Raw genomic sequence first — 17,990 nt, 5'->3', positions numbered from 1 at the left:
CAGAGGCTGCCCGGAGCTGGAGTCTGGTGGACTCAGGACCAGGCGTGTGCTACTGCGGCTTATTTAGCCAAATCAAGGTGGGCACCTGAGATGCTTCCTCAGTCCCTGCCCTTCCATTTCCAGTGATGTGCAGCCTGTAGGGCATGCCCTTTCATTCAGAAACTCAAGGTTTGGTTCCCCAGTTCAAAGGGGACGTGGCTGCATTCCCCAGGGGAATCTGGGTGGAAAAGTCAGGTGCCTGGGAAGGTAGGGTTCAGGGTTTCAGGCCAGGCCAGTGCTTGGTGGTCTCCAGGAAGGGGCGGGTCCCAGTGGTGAGAGTGGGACCCAGAAGACGCCCATCAGGGAACTGTCAGGTGACCAGCCTCCAGGTGTAGCCAACACTCCTTGAGGCAACATGGTCCTGGAGCAGCTGTGGGCATCAGGGAGGCAGAGCGCCAGTGCCAGTGGGAAGGAGCAAGCATGTGCGGCTGAGAGTTTCTGTCATTTCTTTATTGGGGCAGGGGGTGTGTCATTGATACGGACTTCCGGGCTGGTCCCTGTCTGCAGACAGGTATGCATACTCCAGTGTGCACACACAGCACGAGGCCAGAGCGCTGGTGGGCTGGAGAGAGGTCAAGCTCTTTTACAAGAGGATGTTAGAGACTGGTCCCAGAGAATGGGTGGTGTCTGAGGCTTCGGCCGCACCCCGGTGGGAAGCCGGCTGCCTGAGCACCAGGGTGCAGCTGCCAGCAATGAGGGCCCAGAGGGCTGGGCTGTGTGAGGAGCTTGGGTGGCCAGCCTCTGTGCCCTTACCCCGAGCTGGTGGCCAGGCCCGGCCCTGCCCTTGAGGCAGGTGTTCGAGCTCCTCAGGGTGGGGGCCCGAAGACCCTGAATGCTCCACGAGGCCACTACTTGGGCCCTTCTCCATGGCAGGACCGTCAGAGGACAACTCTCCGGTCCAGGTGATCCCCACGCCCACTCCGCTGGTGCCTAACTTCCAGGTGCTTCTTCTGGACCTTCTCAAAGTGCTGCAGCAGCTCTGCGTAGTTGATGCTGGGGGAATCCGTTTTCTGCGCCTTGGGCGCTGCTTGTGGACTGTCTCTGGGGAAGAAGAAGGGCTCAGCATCAGTCTCGGCAAGCCGGGGAGGGAGCTGGGGGCCAGGTGGCACCGGGCATAGGAGGGCCGGGGTCAGGGCAGGGCCACAGGCTCACGGAGCTCAACCTTGGGGAGTATGTCTGCCTCAAGCCTGGGATCCCTTGCCCAACGGTCAGCCCCAAAGCAGGGGAGCCCCGTGAACATCCCCTCCCCCTTAAGTGCTGGGACCAGTCAACAGTGCTGCTTGGATATGGTCTTCAGTCTGTGGGCTGGCAATGGGGCCCAGAGCAGGCATCGCATCGGGAAGCATTTCCTGTTTACGACTGGCTCCCTTTGGGGTGAAAGCCAGGGCTAGCAGCCAGCCAGGAAGCCAGCTGGGGCCTGGAACAGGGTCCAGGGAGAAGGGGGAGGAGGCAGCCTGGCCCTTTCTCTGGGGCAGGACTAGGCCTGCAGACAACAAGGATTGTCTACTGCTGAAGAGACTCTACTGGGCCTTTAGCTTGGCAGGACATCGATTTTTGAGTGTTGAGGTCCAAAGGCCTGTGGTCATTTTCTGTCCCTGAGGGAGGAGAGCTGGTTTCACCACCGGGCATGCTGGCAGTTCCTACAACTCCTGTTGTTACCACCCCCTCCCCCTGCTCTGTACGGTTGCACAGGTCGTGCAGAGCACAGCTACAATGTGCCTGATGCTCCCTGGGGTCGTGCAGGGTAATAGCCCTGTTCAGCTTGCCCCAGGGACTAGATCCCCTGGGGCCCTGCCCTGTTTATAAGCACTCCTCCAGAGAATCTCCTGGAAGTCCGCTTCTCTCTCAACTGAGCCTCCCTGGCTTAGGAAACAGATCTGTGTGGGCTGGAAAAATATTTGCTTCTAGCCCCTAAGGCCTGGTGGCCCTAGTAAGGGGGGGAGTCTCATGAAGGCTGTGGGCTGTTCATGAGAATCCTTGGACCCCCTGAGTTCATGGACAGACCCCAATATTGAGGCACAAGAACTGAACACACAAGCTAGATAAGCCGGGATCCAACTGGAATACAACCACTTCCTAACCACTGGACCTTGGGCCCATGGCTCAGTTTCCTCCTCTGTAAAGGGGGGACGGCCACAGAAGCCACTCCATGGGGTAGGTGTGAGGGTTTCCTCAGATTCAACACGGAAGGGCTTAGCCTGGTGCCCAGCCCCAGCTTGATGGGGGGCCACCATGGCTACAACCCTGGTCCTTGAGGTGAGGCCAGCCGGGACCTAGCAGCTCAAGGCCGCCTGTTTACCTGCGGCTCAGTCCACTTGGTGGGGGAACGATGGCCCTTCACCCCAAGGAAACGCTCCCCAATAAGCTTGGCCCCTGACAGGCCTCTCTGACCACTCACTTGGCTGCTGAGGCAGGACCAGGGGCGGTGGGAACCCTTCCCGTAGTCAGGATGGGGCTGGAGCTTGGAGGTAGCCCCCTACCTACTCAGTGTGTTTCCCTCCTGCTGAAGGCACCCTAGACAGCGGCGTGGCTCCCGCTTTCCTGGGCCTCAGGCAACATCGGTTCAACAAAGACCAGCAGGAGCCACGAGGCTCTGGTGGGGGCAGGCTGCGGGCGGCATTCTGAACTCCAGCTCCTGTATTCAGCTCCCCTGGGAACGGGGAAGGAGGCTCCCTGTCATAGTAGCTCTGTGGTCCCGGTGTCACCGCCCTGAGAGAATAACCTGGGCTTCTGGGGAAGCCGAGGGACACCCTGCGGTTTAGAGCTCTCGCTAGGGAGAGGCCAGGCGCAGCCCCAGCCCCTCAGGCAGAGATGCGGGACACCTGTGGGCCTGGGAACACGCGCCCAGACGGGACACTGCAGTACGTGCCTAGGCGTCCGTGGGCCTGTCTGCCGTTCCCCTCGACACTAATGGCAAGCCCAGGTGTCAGGTCCAGAGTAGGACTGAGATTAGGGGTTTCCGTGGAGATGCCAGCAGTGGCAGCCAACCCGGGGGATCCGCCCAGAGGTGCCTGGGACAGCGTGTGGGGGTGGGGAGGAGTGGGCCACACCTTGTGCTCCCTGGGCCCTCGGTGACTCGGCCTCCCTCCCTGGACCCCTCCTGGCCTGAGGTCTTCTGTGTGTGTGTAGGGGGGGCGGAATGGGGAGGAGCGTGTCCCATGGGGGTAGGGTAGGTCTCCTCTGAGCATGTGGGCCAGGGCTCCTCTCCCTGTCACAGCGGGCACAGCTGTCGCGCAAGCCCTTCCTGCTTTGTTGACAACACCCTGCGGGCAGTCAGTGGCTGGAGGACACCCCACCAGCAGCGGAGAGACCCAAAGCTGGCCCTCTCTCCTGCCACCCCCACCCATGCACCTGTGACCAGCTTTTTGCTTCAGAGGTTCCCTCCTGCGTCACTGAGATGGTTTCTGGGGAGTGGCCTGGAAGCCTGAGTGTGGCCAGGGTCTCCGAGCCCTGCTGGCGCCTTGAGCACACAGAATGAGGGGTGGGGGAGGGGTACAGAACCCCCCACCCCCAGCTGTTCCTGGCTTGCAGGCCTGTCAGGCAACCCAAAGCTGTCTTCCAGCTGCCTGCCCCTCCCAGGGCTGAGACTGTCCCTGTCTCCCTCTCCTGGGTGTGAGCTGTCCCTCTGTGCCCAACCCTGCAATCTGACCCCTCCCCCAGCTGTTCCTGGGGCCCCCTCCCCGCCCAATGTCTCCTTGCTCGTTTCTGTGCCAACTCTTCCAGGGTCCCTGCGAAGAAAGGCTGGGCACCTGGGGCCTTGAAGGCTGGGCCGAGCCTCAAGCATCCATTTAACTCAAATGCTCATTTACTAATGAAGAAACCAAGAACCAAGAGACGGATCTGAGGTCACACAGCAAATCTTGAGCAGAGCTTGGATCAGATCCTAGTCCAGGGGGTGCCTGGGTGGCTCAGTGGGTTAAAGCCTCTGCCTTCGGCTCAGGTCATGATCCCAGGGTCCTGGGATCGAGCCCCACATGGGGCTCTCTGCTCAGCGGGGAGCCTGCTTCCCCCTCTCTCTCTGCCTACTTGTGATCTCTCTCTCTGTTCAAAAAAAAAAAAAAAAAATCTTAGATCCTAGTCCAGGCCTATGGCCTGCCCACTGACCTGAGAACCCAGAGGTCTCAAACCCTTGGCCCAAGACTGCCTTGACTCTGACCATGGGACGCTTAGGGAGAATCCTTTATCCCCAGCTTCCCTCCCTCTGCACATTTGTACGCGGGCCTGGAGCACGCCGTGAGGGCTACTACTACCTCGAGCTTTACATCCCCACCCCCCACAAGATGTCATGGGCAGAGCTCTGATAGGCATATGGCCCTCAGCAGTGCAGGGTCTGGAAGGCGGGCTGGTTGGGGCTGGGGACCAGAACCAAAGGTCACAGGAAGCAGCCCTTCCTGCCTCCTTCTCCCCTCCTCACCACTGCGCTTTTCCTCCTAAGTGCCTGCCAGGTGACCCTAACACCCAGACAGTAGAAAGGCTGGTGCAGAGGCAAGGCCAGGGACGCTACGGTGTGGCTTCAGGGCCTGAGTCCCAGGAGCTAGAGGTATCCCCACCAGGGGCATCCAATGGGGACCGCAACTCCCTGCTCCCTGGGGATCACTCAGGCATCACTAGGAGCAGCCGGGACTGCCCAGCTCTGCCTCCTGGAGCACCGCTGTCTGGTAAAGTGGGTGGGGTAGGCAGGAGCTGGGCCTTGGCCGGGGTGGGGGGTGGGGGCACACCCGCCGGGGACTCAAGCCCCTCCAGCCGGCCTAGGTAGCCAGCCTGTCAGGTGGTCCACCACCAGCCTCTGGAGAGGCCAAGCGCGACGGGAGGGGTGGTGGGAGCCTAAAGCCAGTGCCACAGAGGGCACAGGGGCTTGGGTCCGGGGCCCTGAGTGTTAGGCTGCCCATTCCAAGGCTGCCCGCATCAGTCCCAGGGGCCGAAGCCCGAGGCCCTTCACGAGAGCGAGGTGCCAGGCCTGCCAAGTGGCTCTAACAGCCTGGGAGGGAACTCTAGACACACAGGGCATCTGATGCGAGCTGCGTGTGCTCCATTCAGCGTAAATCTCCTCAGTGGCTCTGCTGGTTTCCATGGCGACCTGACAAGTGAAATTTTCCATCTCGGATGCCAGATGCCTGTGGATGAGGCAGAGCCTGCAAGGGTTACCAAATATAGACACAGCCCCGCAGGCTCTGGGGGCCGGGCCAGCCGTGGGTTTGGGGTGGGAGCCGGGCTGGACAGCCCCCTCCCCCGGGGCCACAGCCCTCCTGCCTGGAGGCGGCCATGCTGGGACTCGTGGTGGCGGTGTGCCCAGGACCTGCTCTTCCCATGGGCAGGACCCGAGCGGGGTAGCTGCAGATGCAGCCCGTCTCCCGTCCCCAGGGTAGGCTCCCTCCAGGGTAGGCTTCGGAAGGCCGCAGCAAGGCTGGGGTCTCTCTGAGGCCCAGGCTGGAGCCTCTGCCGTAGACCGAGGAGACGGCCACCCAAGGCCGGGCTCTCATGCCTGTCTGCATGGGACTGGGCGCTTATCTCTGGCCTAGGATGTGAACCGAACTCCCTCCACCTCGTCCTGCAAGTGGCTTCCTTCCAGGGGCATCCGTCTGGGTGACTCTTGGCATGCTCTCTCATTTTTTGACTAACTCAACCCTGACCGTGTGGAGAAGGTATTGTTAGCCTGTGCCACCTTGTAAACCGTCCTGCAGCCCCTCCTCCTGGGGCCCTGAGAGGCCCGAAGGCCGGTGGCAGTGGGGTGGCCGGTCTCCATGGTGGCCGGGGGCTGTGGTTCCGAGGCGAGGGAGACCCCTCTGGGCCTGACCCCTCTGGCCAGCCTCCCCTGGGGGCAGGGTGGAGGGCAGCGGTCCCCAGCAGCACTCACTCGGTCTGGAGCAGCTCGGGGTTGGGCACGCACTGCAGCCGGCGGGACAGCAGCTGGAAGGCGCTGCTCTGCGGCAGCAGCATAAGCAGGCCGTACAGGGCCTTGATCAGGTGTGGGTGGCTCTTCACGTCCAGGAGCTGCAGGCGCAGATCTGCAGCAGGGCAGAGGAGAGAGGTCAGGGCTCACTCACCGCCCCAGGCCTGCCTGGGAACCGGCCAGCCAGAGGGCTGTGCTTTAGAGGGAGGCAGGGGCTCCCCCACAGCCAGACACACCCGCCCTCTCCTCCAGGGTCACCTCGCCTGTCCTTGGGGCATCCCCCCTCTTTCTTCCTGCCCATCTGTGCTGAGCGAGCCCTCGGCCTGACAACCCCTGTGCTGCCGCGGGGCCTGGGCCCTGAGCCCCTACCCTCACAGCAGCCCGGTAATGAGGGGGTTCGGGGCCTGGAGTGTAACAGATTCCCCGGTCTGCTCTGCACGTGCCAACACAAGAGAGCTATAAATAGGGTGAGCAGGAGAGAAAGCCCGGATTAGGGCAACTTTAAGGGAGGGCAGGATGGAAGAACGCTGGTGTGTGTGGCAAAACACACCCCAAGCTCCGGAGTGTCTGGTAGGTGCTTCCGGAAAGCCACCTCAGGTACCAGCCCTGGCAGTACCGCACTAGATGGGAGCGGCGCCCCAGTCCTGCCCAGCACCTGTCCCAAGTCAGCAGCCCCACGCCGCCCTCCTCTGAGCCCCTCCGGGAGAATCATGGGCTCCTGCCTTCTTGTGTCTCGAAGGCCCAGGCCCAGGCATCGCTGGGGGGAAATGTGCCACCAACCCCCAGAGAGGCCACGGCACCCCAGCAGCCGTGCAGGGCTCTGGGCTGACCCAGCTGCCCCCAGCCCCTGCACCCCAACCCTCTTGCTGCAGGGAGGAGCCGCCCGTGGAGACCTGAGTAGCTGGGGCTGTGGGGCCAAGCCAGTCCCCGGGAGGCCAGGCAAGCCAGGAGTGGGATGGGGAGCCGAGCAGGAGCAGGGTGCCTCTGCTGCGGTCACCCCCGCAAAGCCCTGGTGAGAGGGCACTCGTGGCTTCTCTGGGGTCAGGCTGGACCTGACCTCAGGAGAGTGTGTGTGCCTGGCTGCCCCAGAAGGCCCTTGGGGAAGTGAGATGGCAGGCCAGGGGACCACGTGGGACAGGCTTGGCTGCACGCCGCTGGGAACAGGGTCTTTGTCCCGGGCCTCTAGCCCTGTGGTGCCCGGCTGTGTGGAGAAGCTCGGACGGGTTCAAGGCGCTGCCAGGGAGCAGGAGGCCGGGGCAACCGGCAGGACAGGAGGAGGCCACCGGCAGGGCTGCCTCCCTGCTTCCGGACTTACTGCAAGCGCGGGATTTTTATTCTGGGGGCTGCCCTCTCTGGGGAGCAAGCGCCAGGTGCGCTGAGATGCCAAGGGCTGTGCGCGCCCCAGCCAGCGGCCAGCGGCCACTTCTGCACATTCAGCCTGAATGTGACCATCTGGCGGCTCCTGCCCAGCCGCTCCCCACGAACGCTGCTCTGCTTTGCAGAGAGGGGAAGATGCAGCTCCCGGGCACAGAGAAGCCCCTGCAGGTGGGCCCAGGGAGCCTCTCAGCTTCTGAGAGTTGGGGCACAGGGCAGTGTGCTTGCAGGGGGCATGGGAACAGCTCCGGACCGGCCGCTCCGGGTCCCCAAGTGGGGATGTCATTCACCTTCAGATGGCATGCGTCTGCGAGACCCACCTTCAGGCACTCGCCCTGATGCCACTCGTCCCGGTCTTGCTGGACTGGACGCCCCAGCCCTGTCATCCCCGGGCCTTTTGTTCCGGCATTGGAGGACCCCCTCCCCACCTCCGCCGGTGGGGGGAAGCCCCCTCCCTGCCCCTTCCCTGAGGCAGGGCGGAGCGGCGGGGGGAAGGCTCTTACATGTGAAGATGGGGCACTCGATCAGCTGCACCAGCTTGTCCACCTCTGTGAGGAAATCCACTGTGACCTCCAGGTCTCCGCTGGGTGGGGGTCAAGGAAAGTCTGACTGTTGGGCCGGGATGGCAGGCCTCTGGGAGGGGCCTCTGTGGGAGTGTGGGCCGCCGGACAGTGGGGGTACTCGGGGGCTGGGAACGCGTGCTCTTCCCACTCGGGTCCTGGCTTCAGAAGCAGAGCCTGCTCTGCTGAAGCACGAAGGTCCACCAGTCTACCTGCCTTTTTACTTCTCCATCCCTCTAAGTGAAAAAGGGCCCAAGGGTCCCCCTGCGTGGGCACTCCGGTTCTGCACGGGGGCTCTCTCCTCTGCGCCCTCCCGGCTCTGAAAGGCTCTTATCTCAGCCCTGCAGACCCGGGGGAAGGGGGCCGGGGGAGACTGCGGAGGAAAGGTCCCGGTTCCTGCGTGAGTGGACGCCTGTCGGCAGGGCCAAGGTCAGGGCTGCAGCAAGCAAGCGTGTGGCCCGCAGTCTCTGGGCCACACCAATGACTGAGAAAAGCAAATTTAGGGTGTGGACGGAGAGCAGGCAGCCTCGGGGAGTGAGGCGAGGCCACACCGACCCTCAGTGGAGGAACCTCAGGGCAATTCTCTCCTTACCCCCAGCTCCCGCTCCCATCAGGAAAGGAGGCCCATTTTGTGTCCTAAGCAGCTTTTTAATCCAGGGTCATGCGCTGGGCATTCACAGAGGAAGCTGGTGCGCTTCAGCCTTCTAAGAACTGTGACCAATCTGCCCACAGATGCCTTTCCAGGCCCCAAGGCGAGCTGCGGGTCTTCTCTTCGGCTGAGGCCTCTCCCCCCGCCTGCTTCTCCCCGCTGTCCCAGCCAACCTGGGCTCCCTCTGGCTCTGTGGCCCCAGAAGGTCCTTGAGTTCACCAGCAATGGTGCAGACACCAGAACTCAAGCGTGCAGGCCTCACCCGGGTCCCCCCACTGCAGTCCCCCCACCTTCCCCATTCCCGGGGCCTCTCCCTGCCCCCACCCGGGGGCACCCGCACCTAGGTGGCCCTGTCAGCACCCCTCAGCCTCGGTCCCTGGCTTACAAGGTTCTGCCAGGGCAGATCCTGCCACGAGACCCAGATGACCCTGTCTGCTGCCCCCAGCTTGCTCTCAAATACACCCGTCTCGGTGTCCTCCAAGGTCCTGGGGTCACGAGGCCTGGAGGCAGGGAGGGGGGTGACGGGGCAGGAGCGTGGCCCTTGGGCCTGCCACCTGGGCGGATGAACGGGAAGGATACAACTTCTGGATGAGGTCATAGGCGTGCCGGTAGTTCTGGGTGAGGAAGCACAGGGACACGGTTGTGACGGGGTTGTGGCACCAGGAGCGGTAGAGGCAGCAGAAGAGGTTCTGGCTCTCCTGAGGGGGAAGAGGTGTGAGCGGCCGACACAGCCCCGACTCCTTCCCACCCGGGGCCTGAGATCCGGGGGCTCTTGCGCAGCCCCGGGGAGCCAGCTCAGCACCCAGGGCTGTGTCTGGCAGCCCAGCTGGGAAACAAGCCGTCACAAAGGAAACGCTGACAGCTCCTCCTCAGACCCTGTCATTACTCCCAGTACCACAGAGCCACGTGGTGCTGGCTGTGAGGGCCTGGTCGGGCGTGAGCCTGTCCTCTGCGCCGGCATTCCTGCCCTTGGCAAGGAACAGTAACTGTCCTCCCTGGAACGCTGTGGTCCCGGAGCCTGTGGGGCTGGGAGGAGGCTTCCTCAGGCCTTGGGGTCTCCCCGGCAGCACCCCGTCTCATGCTCAGATGCCACATCTCCTCCTTCCTCTCCAGCCCGCCTGGTGCTCAGGAACCAGCCCAGGAGCTGAGCCCACACGCAGGGAGCCCCTGCCCTGAGGAGAATTCTTAAGTCAGTCCTCTGCAAGTGTGTGGAAAGAACCAGAGAAAGAAGGCAGAGGTGTGGCCTGCTCATTCCGCGTCTCCTGACCTGCGATGCCCTAAAGCAGGCGTGCACATCCTCGAGACTCCCTGAGAGGGAGCAGAGACAGGGTCTGAGCTGCGGGAGGAGGTGGGGTGGAGACCACGGCCCACAACGGGGAACGAAGCCGCTGGAGCCACCAGCACACCCAGAGTGGCAGCCACTTCCGGAGGCCCTCCGAAGCTCAGCCTCCTGCTCCTGGGCCACACGAAGCCCCTGACCGGACACTGACCCCAGGGCAGGCTGGCAGAACAGTGAGCAGTCCCCCATCTCCCTCTCACTGATCGGCCCCACTAGGCCCTTATCCAAAGCCTGGGCCAGGTAGCACTGGGATACCTTGGCTTAGGACAGGGGGCCTTTTGAGACAGATCTGTTCCCCTGTTCGAGGGAAGGACCATGGCTGAGAAGGAGGGTAGGGACAGCAATGATCCCTGATGTCTGGCAACGATTTAACCCCGAAGCCTGACTCACACAGGGCAGCACGGCCCAGGACACGTGAGCCACTGGGTCCCAGAAGCCAGTCTGCTTGGCGTGCGGGGTAGGGGGTGGGGTGTCAACAAGGGGAAAATGCATGGTCTTTGGCAGCTCACGGAGGGCACGCAGACCCTGGAGCAGAGTCCAGAGCCTTCCATGGGTAGAGATCTCTGCAGCAGGTGGCTCCAAGGAGACGGCCTCTGACTTACTGCCATGGTTGGCACTGAGCAGCAAGCCAGGGGAGTCCATAGTTCACACTGGACCTGGAGATCTCACATTCTGTCCCGTCTCCCCACCATGAGCCCCCCGGGGTAAGGGTGGCTTAGCACGGCGGTGCGCCTGTGTGCACGTGGGACCACACCCGGGACCCGAGCCCATGGACGCGGAGTACCAGAGTCTTCAGGTCCTTGAGCTGGTTTCTCAGCTGGAAGAGTTCCGTGGAGGTGAGCAGGATGGTGTTGAGGGTGTGGACCATGGTCGAGGCAAACTTGAGGTCCTCCTCTCGGAGCAGGATGTCTGCCATTGAGTGAAAGATGTTCTCTGCATTCAGTAGGAGGCAGAGCTGCCTGGAAGACAGGCCAAGGAGAGGTTACAGAAACCTCTGGGCTTAACCTAGGGAGCCTCTCCCTGGTCTTGTAGCATCCTGACGAAACCCGCTCCTTCCTGGGTTTGGCCTGGGACCCCAGCTCTCAGGCCTGTGGGGGAGGGTGGGGCGCGGCTCACGGGGGGCCTGGCTCCATGCCTCCCAGCCCTGCTCACTCTGACCCAGCAACTCTGGAGCCCCACAGGCTGGAATGACCTCCGTCCCCTGCCCCGACCCCAAGATGGAATTCTAAGAGGAACCGTAAGCCTCTCCTACCACTGTCGCTGCAGAAGCCCCATGTTACCTTCCAGACCTCCTACATGTCACAGCAATGCCCCCCACGTGCCGAGGCACTCCCTACCCCTTCCCGCCTTTACTTTTTTGGAGATGACCTTTATGCAACAAGTAACCCACGCCGTCCACGGCGCCGTCCTCTGAGGGCCCCCCTGGGCTCAGGAACCTATCTGTGTTGTTCACAGGCGTGACCCCACCACCCCCCGCCTGGAGCACATGGTGCCCACTGACTGCAGGGCTCAGTGGGTGCTTGTGGGATGGACGGGTCCTATGACAACCCCGAGTTTTATCTCCGGTGTTCACATAAGGGAAACTCGGGTGCACGGACGCAAAATGACTTGACCGAGGTCACAGGATGAGTTAGGGCCACTTGTCCTTCCCCCAACTCTCCTCTTGGAAGTCCTGTAGGGTTAGGGTTATGCTTTGTGGACAGGAGTCTCCGTTCTATAAAAAGGAAAACAGGAAATCCAGAGAATGGAGAAAAGCAGATTTTCCAGGGTCCCTGGGCCAAGATGATGTCAACAGTAGGAGGCAGGTCTCAAGGACAGGCTCAGAGGAAGCCTGCTGAGTTCCCTTTGCAGTGGCGCCCATGGAGGCTGGGCCTCGAGGGGACGAGTGGGCCCTCCCGTCGGGAGCATGGCCACTGAGCCACTGACCGCGCTCCGTATCCACTCCCTAACCTGCCCTGTGTCCCATCCAGGGTGCACGTATGTCTGCCTGACTCCTCGCCTCTGCTCCCGGCACGTACACAGACCCCGACATGGACCTGTGGGTACAAAGGTCTGGGGTCTGCCTCAAGGTCTACATGAACCAGACAACATGAGCCACATTTGCAGCCAAGATGCTGGACAAACAGCCATCCCAGGCCACTGAACTCGCACTAAGCTCTGCATTTATCAGGCTCTGGTTTCCTGCTTCCCTCTGAATACCAGCCATGCCTTGGGGCCAGACAGCAGAAGATTCCTCCCCACCCCCGGCTCCAGAAAAATCCCAGAGCATTTGGTAATAGAGAGGCCAAACCACGAAGTGCAAACAGTGGGCAGGCCGTCTCCAGCCCAGGCCCAGCTGGAACGAGCAGCCTTGGGGAAGAAAGCACCAGAGAAGTGGAAACAAGGCTGTTGGGGTGGGGGGTGGGGCTGGATAGTGGCGTGGGAGGGGCTTTGCCGTCGCCTGGGTGGCACCCCTGCTCACCTGTGTGCCCCCAGAGCTTGGTACTTCCAACAGCTGTGTGACCCCAGTGTCTCCGTGCCATAATTTCTTCACCTCCTACTTGGGGGTAATACCCCCATGCAAGATGGAGGTCACTCAGAAGAGAGCTGCATAGTACATGGTTAACGGGACTGTACTTGGGTACTCCAGTGTTACCAAAGGTGGGGGTGATAGCCAGTTCATAGGAAGAAGCTTGGCTCTTCTGCAGAGCACAGACAGTACTTTCTGTCCCTTCCTGGGCCTCCCACCCCTGGATGAGCTCTGTCTCCAGGGCCGTGGGATAGAAATGTTCCAGAAGGGCAGGCCAGGGAGGAAGGGGAGAATTCTGACAAATGGTCACAAATGCCCGTCGCCTGCAGCTGCTGCCGTCTCCATGACAGAGGCCAACAGCTGAGGCTCTGCCAAGGCAGCACTCTCCGGGGACCACGGGGCATGGGGACCTGTAGCAGCCAGAGGGCGGGGGTGGGGCACTCACATGAAGACAGCTGGAGAAGTGTGGAGGGGTAAGCAAAGGGGATGGTGGTGGTGAGGACAGGCGGGTGCCAAGGCCTCCTGGCGTCCCTCAGAACCCGGAACACTGATGGTGCTGCAGAAGGTCATGGACCTTCTAGAAATTTCTAGCATTTTCTAGAAACGCTCTTCTCTCATCACCAGTGAGAGCACACCATCCTGGCCTTTCCCTCCTTCAGTGACTGCTTCTCCTCTCGTGTTGTGGTGGCCCAGCGCACGCGTGCTCTCCATCTCTCTCTCTCGTCTGCATCTCTCAGTGGTCACGCCTGGTCCCATGTTTTCAAGGCCATCCCAAATGGCTGCCCAAAAGGCATTTCAAATCTGGCAGTGCCACGCACCACGCTCCGGCTCCCTGCCTTCCTATCTCAGGAAGCAGTGTCCCTGCTGCTCTGCCCAAGGAAGGAGTCTCTCTTGAGCCCCTGGCTTCTCTGTCCAGTGCACCCGCCAGCCTGGCAAGTGCTGGCCATCTCTTCTGGTCAATTCCAAGCTGTCTCCTCACTGGTCTCCCTGCTGCTTCTCTCATCCCTACAATCCACCCTCCCAGAGGACTGCCCACTGGGGCAAGCCCTGAAAAGTGCCAGTCAGAGCACGCCACCCCCTGGCAGTTTCCCACGGGATCTGAACAAATCCCAACTCTTCACCACACCTCCAGGATCTTGCATCTTCTTGTCATTTCTCTCCAACTCGGCTCTTAGGGTCCCTCCTTCACTCTGCAGAGCGTGGCTTCCCGGATGTTACATTTCCCCCCTCATCACTCAGGGTCTGGCTGCCCTGCCCGGGGCTCGGCTCAGGAGACCCCTGAACGTGCGCTGGCAGGACACAGCAGTGACACAGCACCCGAGGAGCCGCCCTGAAGCTCTGCTCGTTAAACCAGCGGGAGAGGGGAAGAGGGAGAAGTCAGGAAGGGGTTCCTCAGAGAGGAGTGGCGGCGGGGGCACGGCCTCCAGCGAGCCTCAAGCCCCACTGTGCTCTGGATGTTTGCTTCGGCAGGGTGGTCTCCTCGCCCCAGGAGGCTGCTGGGCGGAGCCTGGCGGGGCTGTTTTGCCCCCTCCCCCCGGCGGCCGGGCCACTCTCGGAGGTGGGAGGCCGCACCTCGTCTCCTCTCACCCAGCCTCTCCCATCCCATCCCCAGGCCACCCGGGGTTTGGGAAGAAGGAAAACAATTCCCAGCCTGCTGGGTCACGAAGCCTCCAGAAGGCAGGAACAATGGAGTATTAGCTGCTCACTGGGAGCTCTCACCACACGCCAAGCACGTCCTCGCGGGATGGAAGCAGAGCAGCCCAGGTCTCTGGGGGCTCACTGGGTCCTAGCTAGGCATCTTCGGGGGAGGGAGAAGAGTCGTCTGGGCAGGTCAACCGGGCCGAAGCCTGGAGGGCTCTGAGTACTTGACCAGGACGCTGATTGCTCTTCCTTGAGTAGGACGGTGGGCGGTGGGGAGGGAGGGACCCACTTTTCACTTCAACCCCAAGTCCGTGAAATGGCCTGTCCAGGGGGGCCTCCGAGTCTCCAGAGGCCCAGCCCCAGGGTCCTCCCAGGATGCTGAGCCAAGTCCTCACACCACGCTGCCAGGCACACCGCTGACTGGGGGAGTGGGGAGGATCCAGACCCAGGAGAGTCCCCTTCCAGAACCTGGTTCCTGCTCCGACTCCGCCTCCCTGGGGCCTGTCGGCGCCCAACGGGAGCCTGGCAGATGGCGGCCTCGCGGGGCTGCGGTGTCATCACTTCTGCTGAGCCCCGCTTGGGCGGCCTGCCCGGCTCTCAGGCATGGCAGTGGTCATGATCATGGCTTGCAAGCCTTAAACGTTCGCCCCTATTTTTTAATACTCATATTAAAGTACTATTCATCATGGGACAGCAGCTTGGAGAACACCTGGGGACAAGGCAGAGAGGTTAGGCAGGAGGAAACCTCCAGGAGGTCTGGGAGGGCACAGCCCGCAGGCCTACCTCAGGGCTGGAAGGCAGGGGTCCACACGCATGTGGCCTGAGGGGGCCTCTGGGATGCAGCCTCTCACCTCAGGCCAGAGCCCTGTGGATGGGCTTTGCCTCCCCCCCCCTCCAGCCCCCTGCTGTTTGCCTGTGCAGCTGGTGCCCTGCTCCTGGGTCTGGGTTCATGCCAGGGAAGGAACAGTTCCCTTTGGTCCCTCTCAGGGGAGCAACCTGCCTGGGGCCTGACCCAAGACAGAAACCCCCACTTTCTCTAATGGATTGAGAGGACACTGCCTCTCCACAGAGGTGCCTTCTTTGGGGGTAACTTCAAAAGGCCAAGGTCTACAGCAGGGCCAGGGGAAGGCACTCTGGAGAGGGGCCTGGAAATGGCCACACCACACTTGCCAGGCTGGCATGAGGTCTGTGTCACTGTCTCTTCAACCACTAACACTGGCTAAGCATCCCCGTTCACCAGACTCCAGCTGTGAACGGCCAGTGGCCTCAGTGGTGGCTCAGAGTAGAAGGTGTGCTCCTGAGCCCCTGTCTGCAAGCCTCCCACAGCCCCTGCTTTAGGCCACCTGTGGGCCAGAGCAGGGAGGAGGTGGAGGGCATCGACCAGCCTTGCAGGTGGCTTGAGACGGGCCAGTCTCACCCTGAGGCCCTGTGGCCCAGGCCGGATGGGAGAACCCCGCTGTGAGGCAGCAGCTGCTGCCCGCTGCAGGGGAGACAGGCATGGCACAGGCTGGCCCCTACTAAGCCAGCAGGGGGCCCATTACTGTCCTTCACCCTGTCCTGGCAGTGGGAAAGGGGCCACATGTTGCTTTTCGTCTAGGGACCAGGACAGGTCACCAACTCAGGCCAGGCCAAGCCTTGGTTTGGAGGGTAAGACCTGCCCAGCAGCTTTGCACCCCCTTCCCCCTTGAGGACCATGTGCAGAACAGGAAAGAAGAGGCCGTCACCTCTGAGGGTGTGAGTGGGGGCTGCTTCTGCCTCCAGATGCCTCTCTCCAACAGGCCAGCCCTGCCCCCTACCCCCAGGGCCTGGCAGGGCATGAAGGATAGGGGTCAGCACTGAGGAACCCTGTTTGGTGGTGAAAAGAGGGTGAGCAGTTCCTTTCAGGACAGAGGAACCCCAGGGCCTGGGGAAGGGCAAGGCTGGCCCAGGGGAGGGGGTAGCTGGAGAGGGGGCTCCTTCCCTGGGCCAGGCTGGTCTGCAGGAGCAGGGACCCCACACTGGGGTGTGGGCCCAGGAGGGTCGAGTCCTCAGCATGGACACGTACCTTCCTTGGGAAGAAGCACTCCGCCTCCCTGCCATGCTGTGCGGGGGGAGTCTGAACCACGCCATGTGGCTTTGGGGAAGATGTCACACTTCTTCCCATGACCCCTCTTCCCTGTGCCCTCTGGAAACGAGACCCGCAAAGCTGCCAAGGTCAGAAACTGCAGCCCCTGCACCTCCTTCATGGTCAGCTGATGCTTCCCAGGCCCCTGGGCCATTTGCAAGATGCTTATGCTGGTTCTCTCCTGGGGCTCTCCTCCAGCTCCCATCCCCAAGTAAGGGCATGCTGATGCCCCCACAACCCCGCCCCGACTGTTCTGACACTGAGCCCAGAGCTGAGGGCTGGCCCGGGAAGTGCAGTGAGCTAGTCTACACTGGCTGCCACCCTCCACTCCCCTACCCTTTCTCCTTCCACAAGCCTGGCTTTTTATTTTTATTTTCAATTTTTATTTTTAAAAGATTTTATTTATCTATTTGACAGGCAGAGATCACAAGTAGGCAGAGAGGCAGGCAGAGAGAGAGAGGGGGAAGCAGGCTCCCCGTGGAGCAGAGAGCCCGATGCAGGGCTCGATCCCAGGACCCTGGGATCATGCATGACCTGAGCCAACAGCAGAGGCTTTTAACCCACTGAGTCATGTAGGTGCCCCAAGCCTGGCTTTTTAAAGAGAGACGAAAGGCAGAAGCAGATGGTGTGTCTGACCCTTGGAGGGGGTGCCTGGAGTGAGCACTCAGCCTGGAGGGCCCAGGAGCGCCTCCCTCACCTGGTGGCCCAATGGCTTTGGCTCTCAGGTGCAGGGGACACAGCCGGCCCCGCTAGCCGCTCGGCCCAAGGCTACTAGGAAGGGACGTGCGAAGGGCCCCAGATGGATTCAAGAGAAGTTTAAGGGGAGATAGAGGTCTTTCCCATTCTTGACTATCCTGAGTTGACGGGAAAGCCACCAGCACAGGCCATGAACAGCTGGCCCAGTATGGAGAGACTTGGGCTAACAGCACATGTGAGCGGAAGGTGATGCCAGTGTTGAGAGAGAAGCCGGGGAACCCACCTCCCACCACCAGCCTCCCCCAGCTGCTCTTCCTGCTTCAATGTTCTTGCCCCTCGGGGGCCAAGTGCCCTGGGAACGACAACCCCCCCCATCTTCCATGCGATCAAGGGGATGAGGCCTCCAGGGCCGTCCAGACCCAGAGGAACTGAGCCATTAGTGTCACACAGGAGGTGGCCCCATGGTCGATTCCATCCAGTACCTCCTGCTAGGTGGGGCCCAGTAACCAGCTTCCCACAGACACACAGGAAGGTCTGCTTGCGGCTCCTAACCCGCCTGCCCATGCTGCCCTGCCCCACACCTCCACTTCTGCGCTGTGGCCTCAGGGCCCTCTGGCATCCCGGATCCTGCCCAGGCGGGTCCAGGCCTCCAGCCTCATGAGCCCATGCTGGACCAGACTTGCAGCTCGGCTCTCCAGTGGGTAGCCTGGGGAAGGGAGGATCAGCTCTGGGGTGGAAAACACTGTTGGGCTGGGGTCTGGAGGGTCACTGGGCACGCAGGCCCAGATGTAGCTCCCTTGCTGAGGCTAGAACTGGATGCTGCCTTGGAGGAAAGCTCCGGCAGGGTAGACCCCATGGCCCTCTGCAAGGTGGCCTCAGGGCCAGACCCATCGGGCTGAGGGGCAAGTTTCATGCACCTCTGGTGCAGGTGTCCTTGGCATCAGGGCCAAGTCATTTCTGCTCAGAGCCCTCCCCTCTCCCCTAGCTGGGCTTCCTTCATCTCCATCCCCAGCGCCTGTGAACTGACCAGGCCAACACCATGTACTGAGGTACAGACCCTCACCTCTCTCTTTTGGCTCCTGGCTGAGGTCCACATCAGTGGTCAGGCCAAGGGGATACGAGCTACCTTGGCAAACGCCTGGATCTCACAACTATAACTCCCAACTGCAGCCTTATGTCAGGTACAGAA

At 61.8% G+C, this 17,990-nt stretch overlaps 1 protein-coding gene across 1 annotated transcript in view; it reads right to left on the bottom strand.

Annotated features, from left to right (window-relative positions):
* Positions 1-471: 471 nt before the first annotated feature.
* Positions 472-17,990, bottom strand: part of VAC14 (VAC14 component of PIKFYVE complex) — a 99,416-nt gene continuing 81,897 nt past the window's right edge. The window contains exons 15-19 of the mRNA XM_032326080.1: positions 10,636-10,810; positions 9,092-9,210; positions 7,807-7,886; positions 5,894-6,044; positions 472-1,080 (exon numbers count right to left, since the gene is read on the bottom strand). Coding sequence (XP_032181971.1) covers positions 918-1,080; positions 5,894-6,044; positions 7,807-7,886; positions 9,092-9,210; positions 10,636-10,810 — 688 coding nt within the window. The 3' untranslated portion in view covers positions 472-917. The remainder of the gene's footprint in view (positions 1,081-5,893; positions 6,045-7,806; positions 7,887-9,091; positions 9,211-10,635; positions 10,811-17,990) is intronic.

The sequence above is a fragment of the Mustela erminea genome, chromosome 19 (assembly GCF_009829155.1).
Source record: "Mustela erminea isolate mMusErm1 chromosome 19, mMusErm1.Pri, whole genome shotgun sequence".
NCBI lineage: Eukaryota > Metazoa > Chordata > Mammalia > Carnivora > Mustelidae > Mustela > Mustela erminea.
Note: the sequence above shows the minus strand (reverse complement) of the source record. Positions and strands in the feature narration are given on the sequence as shown.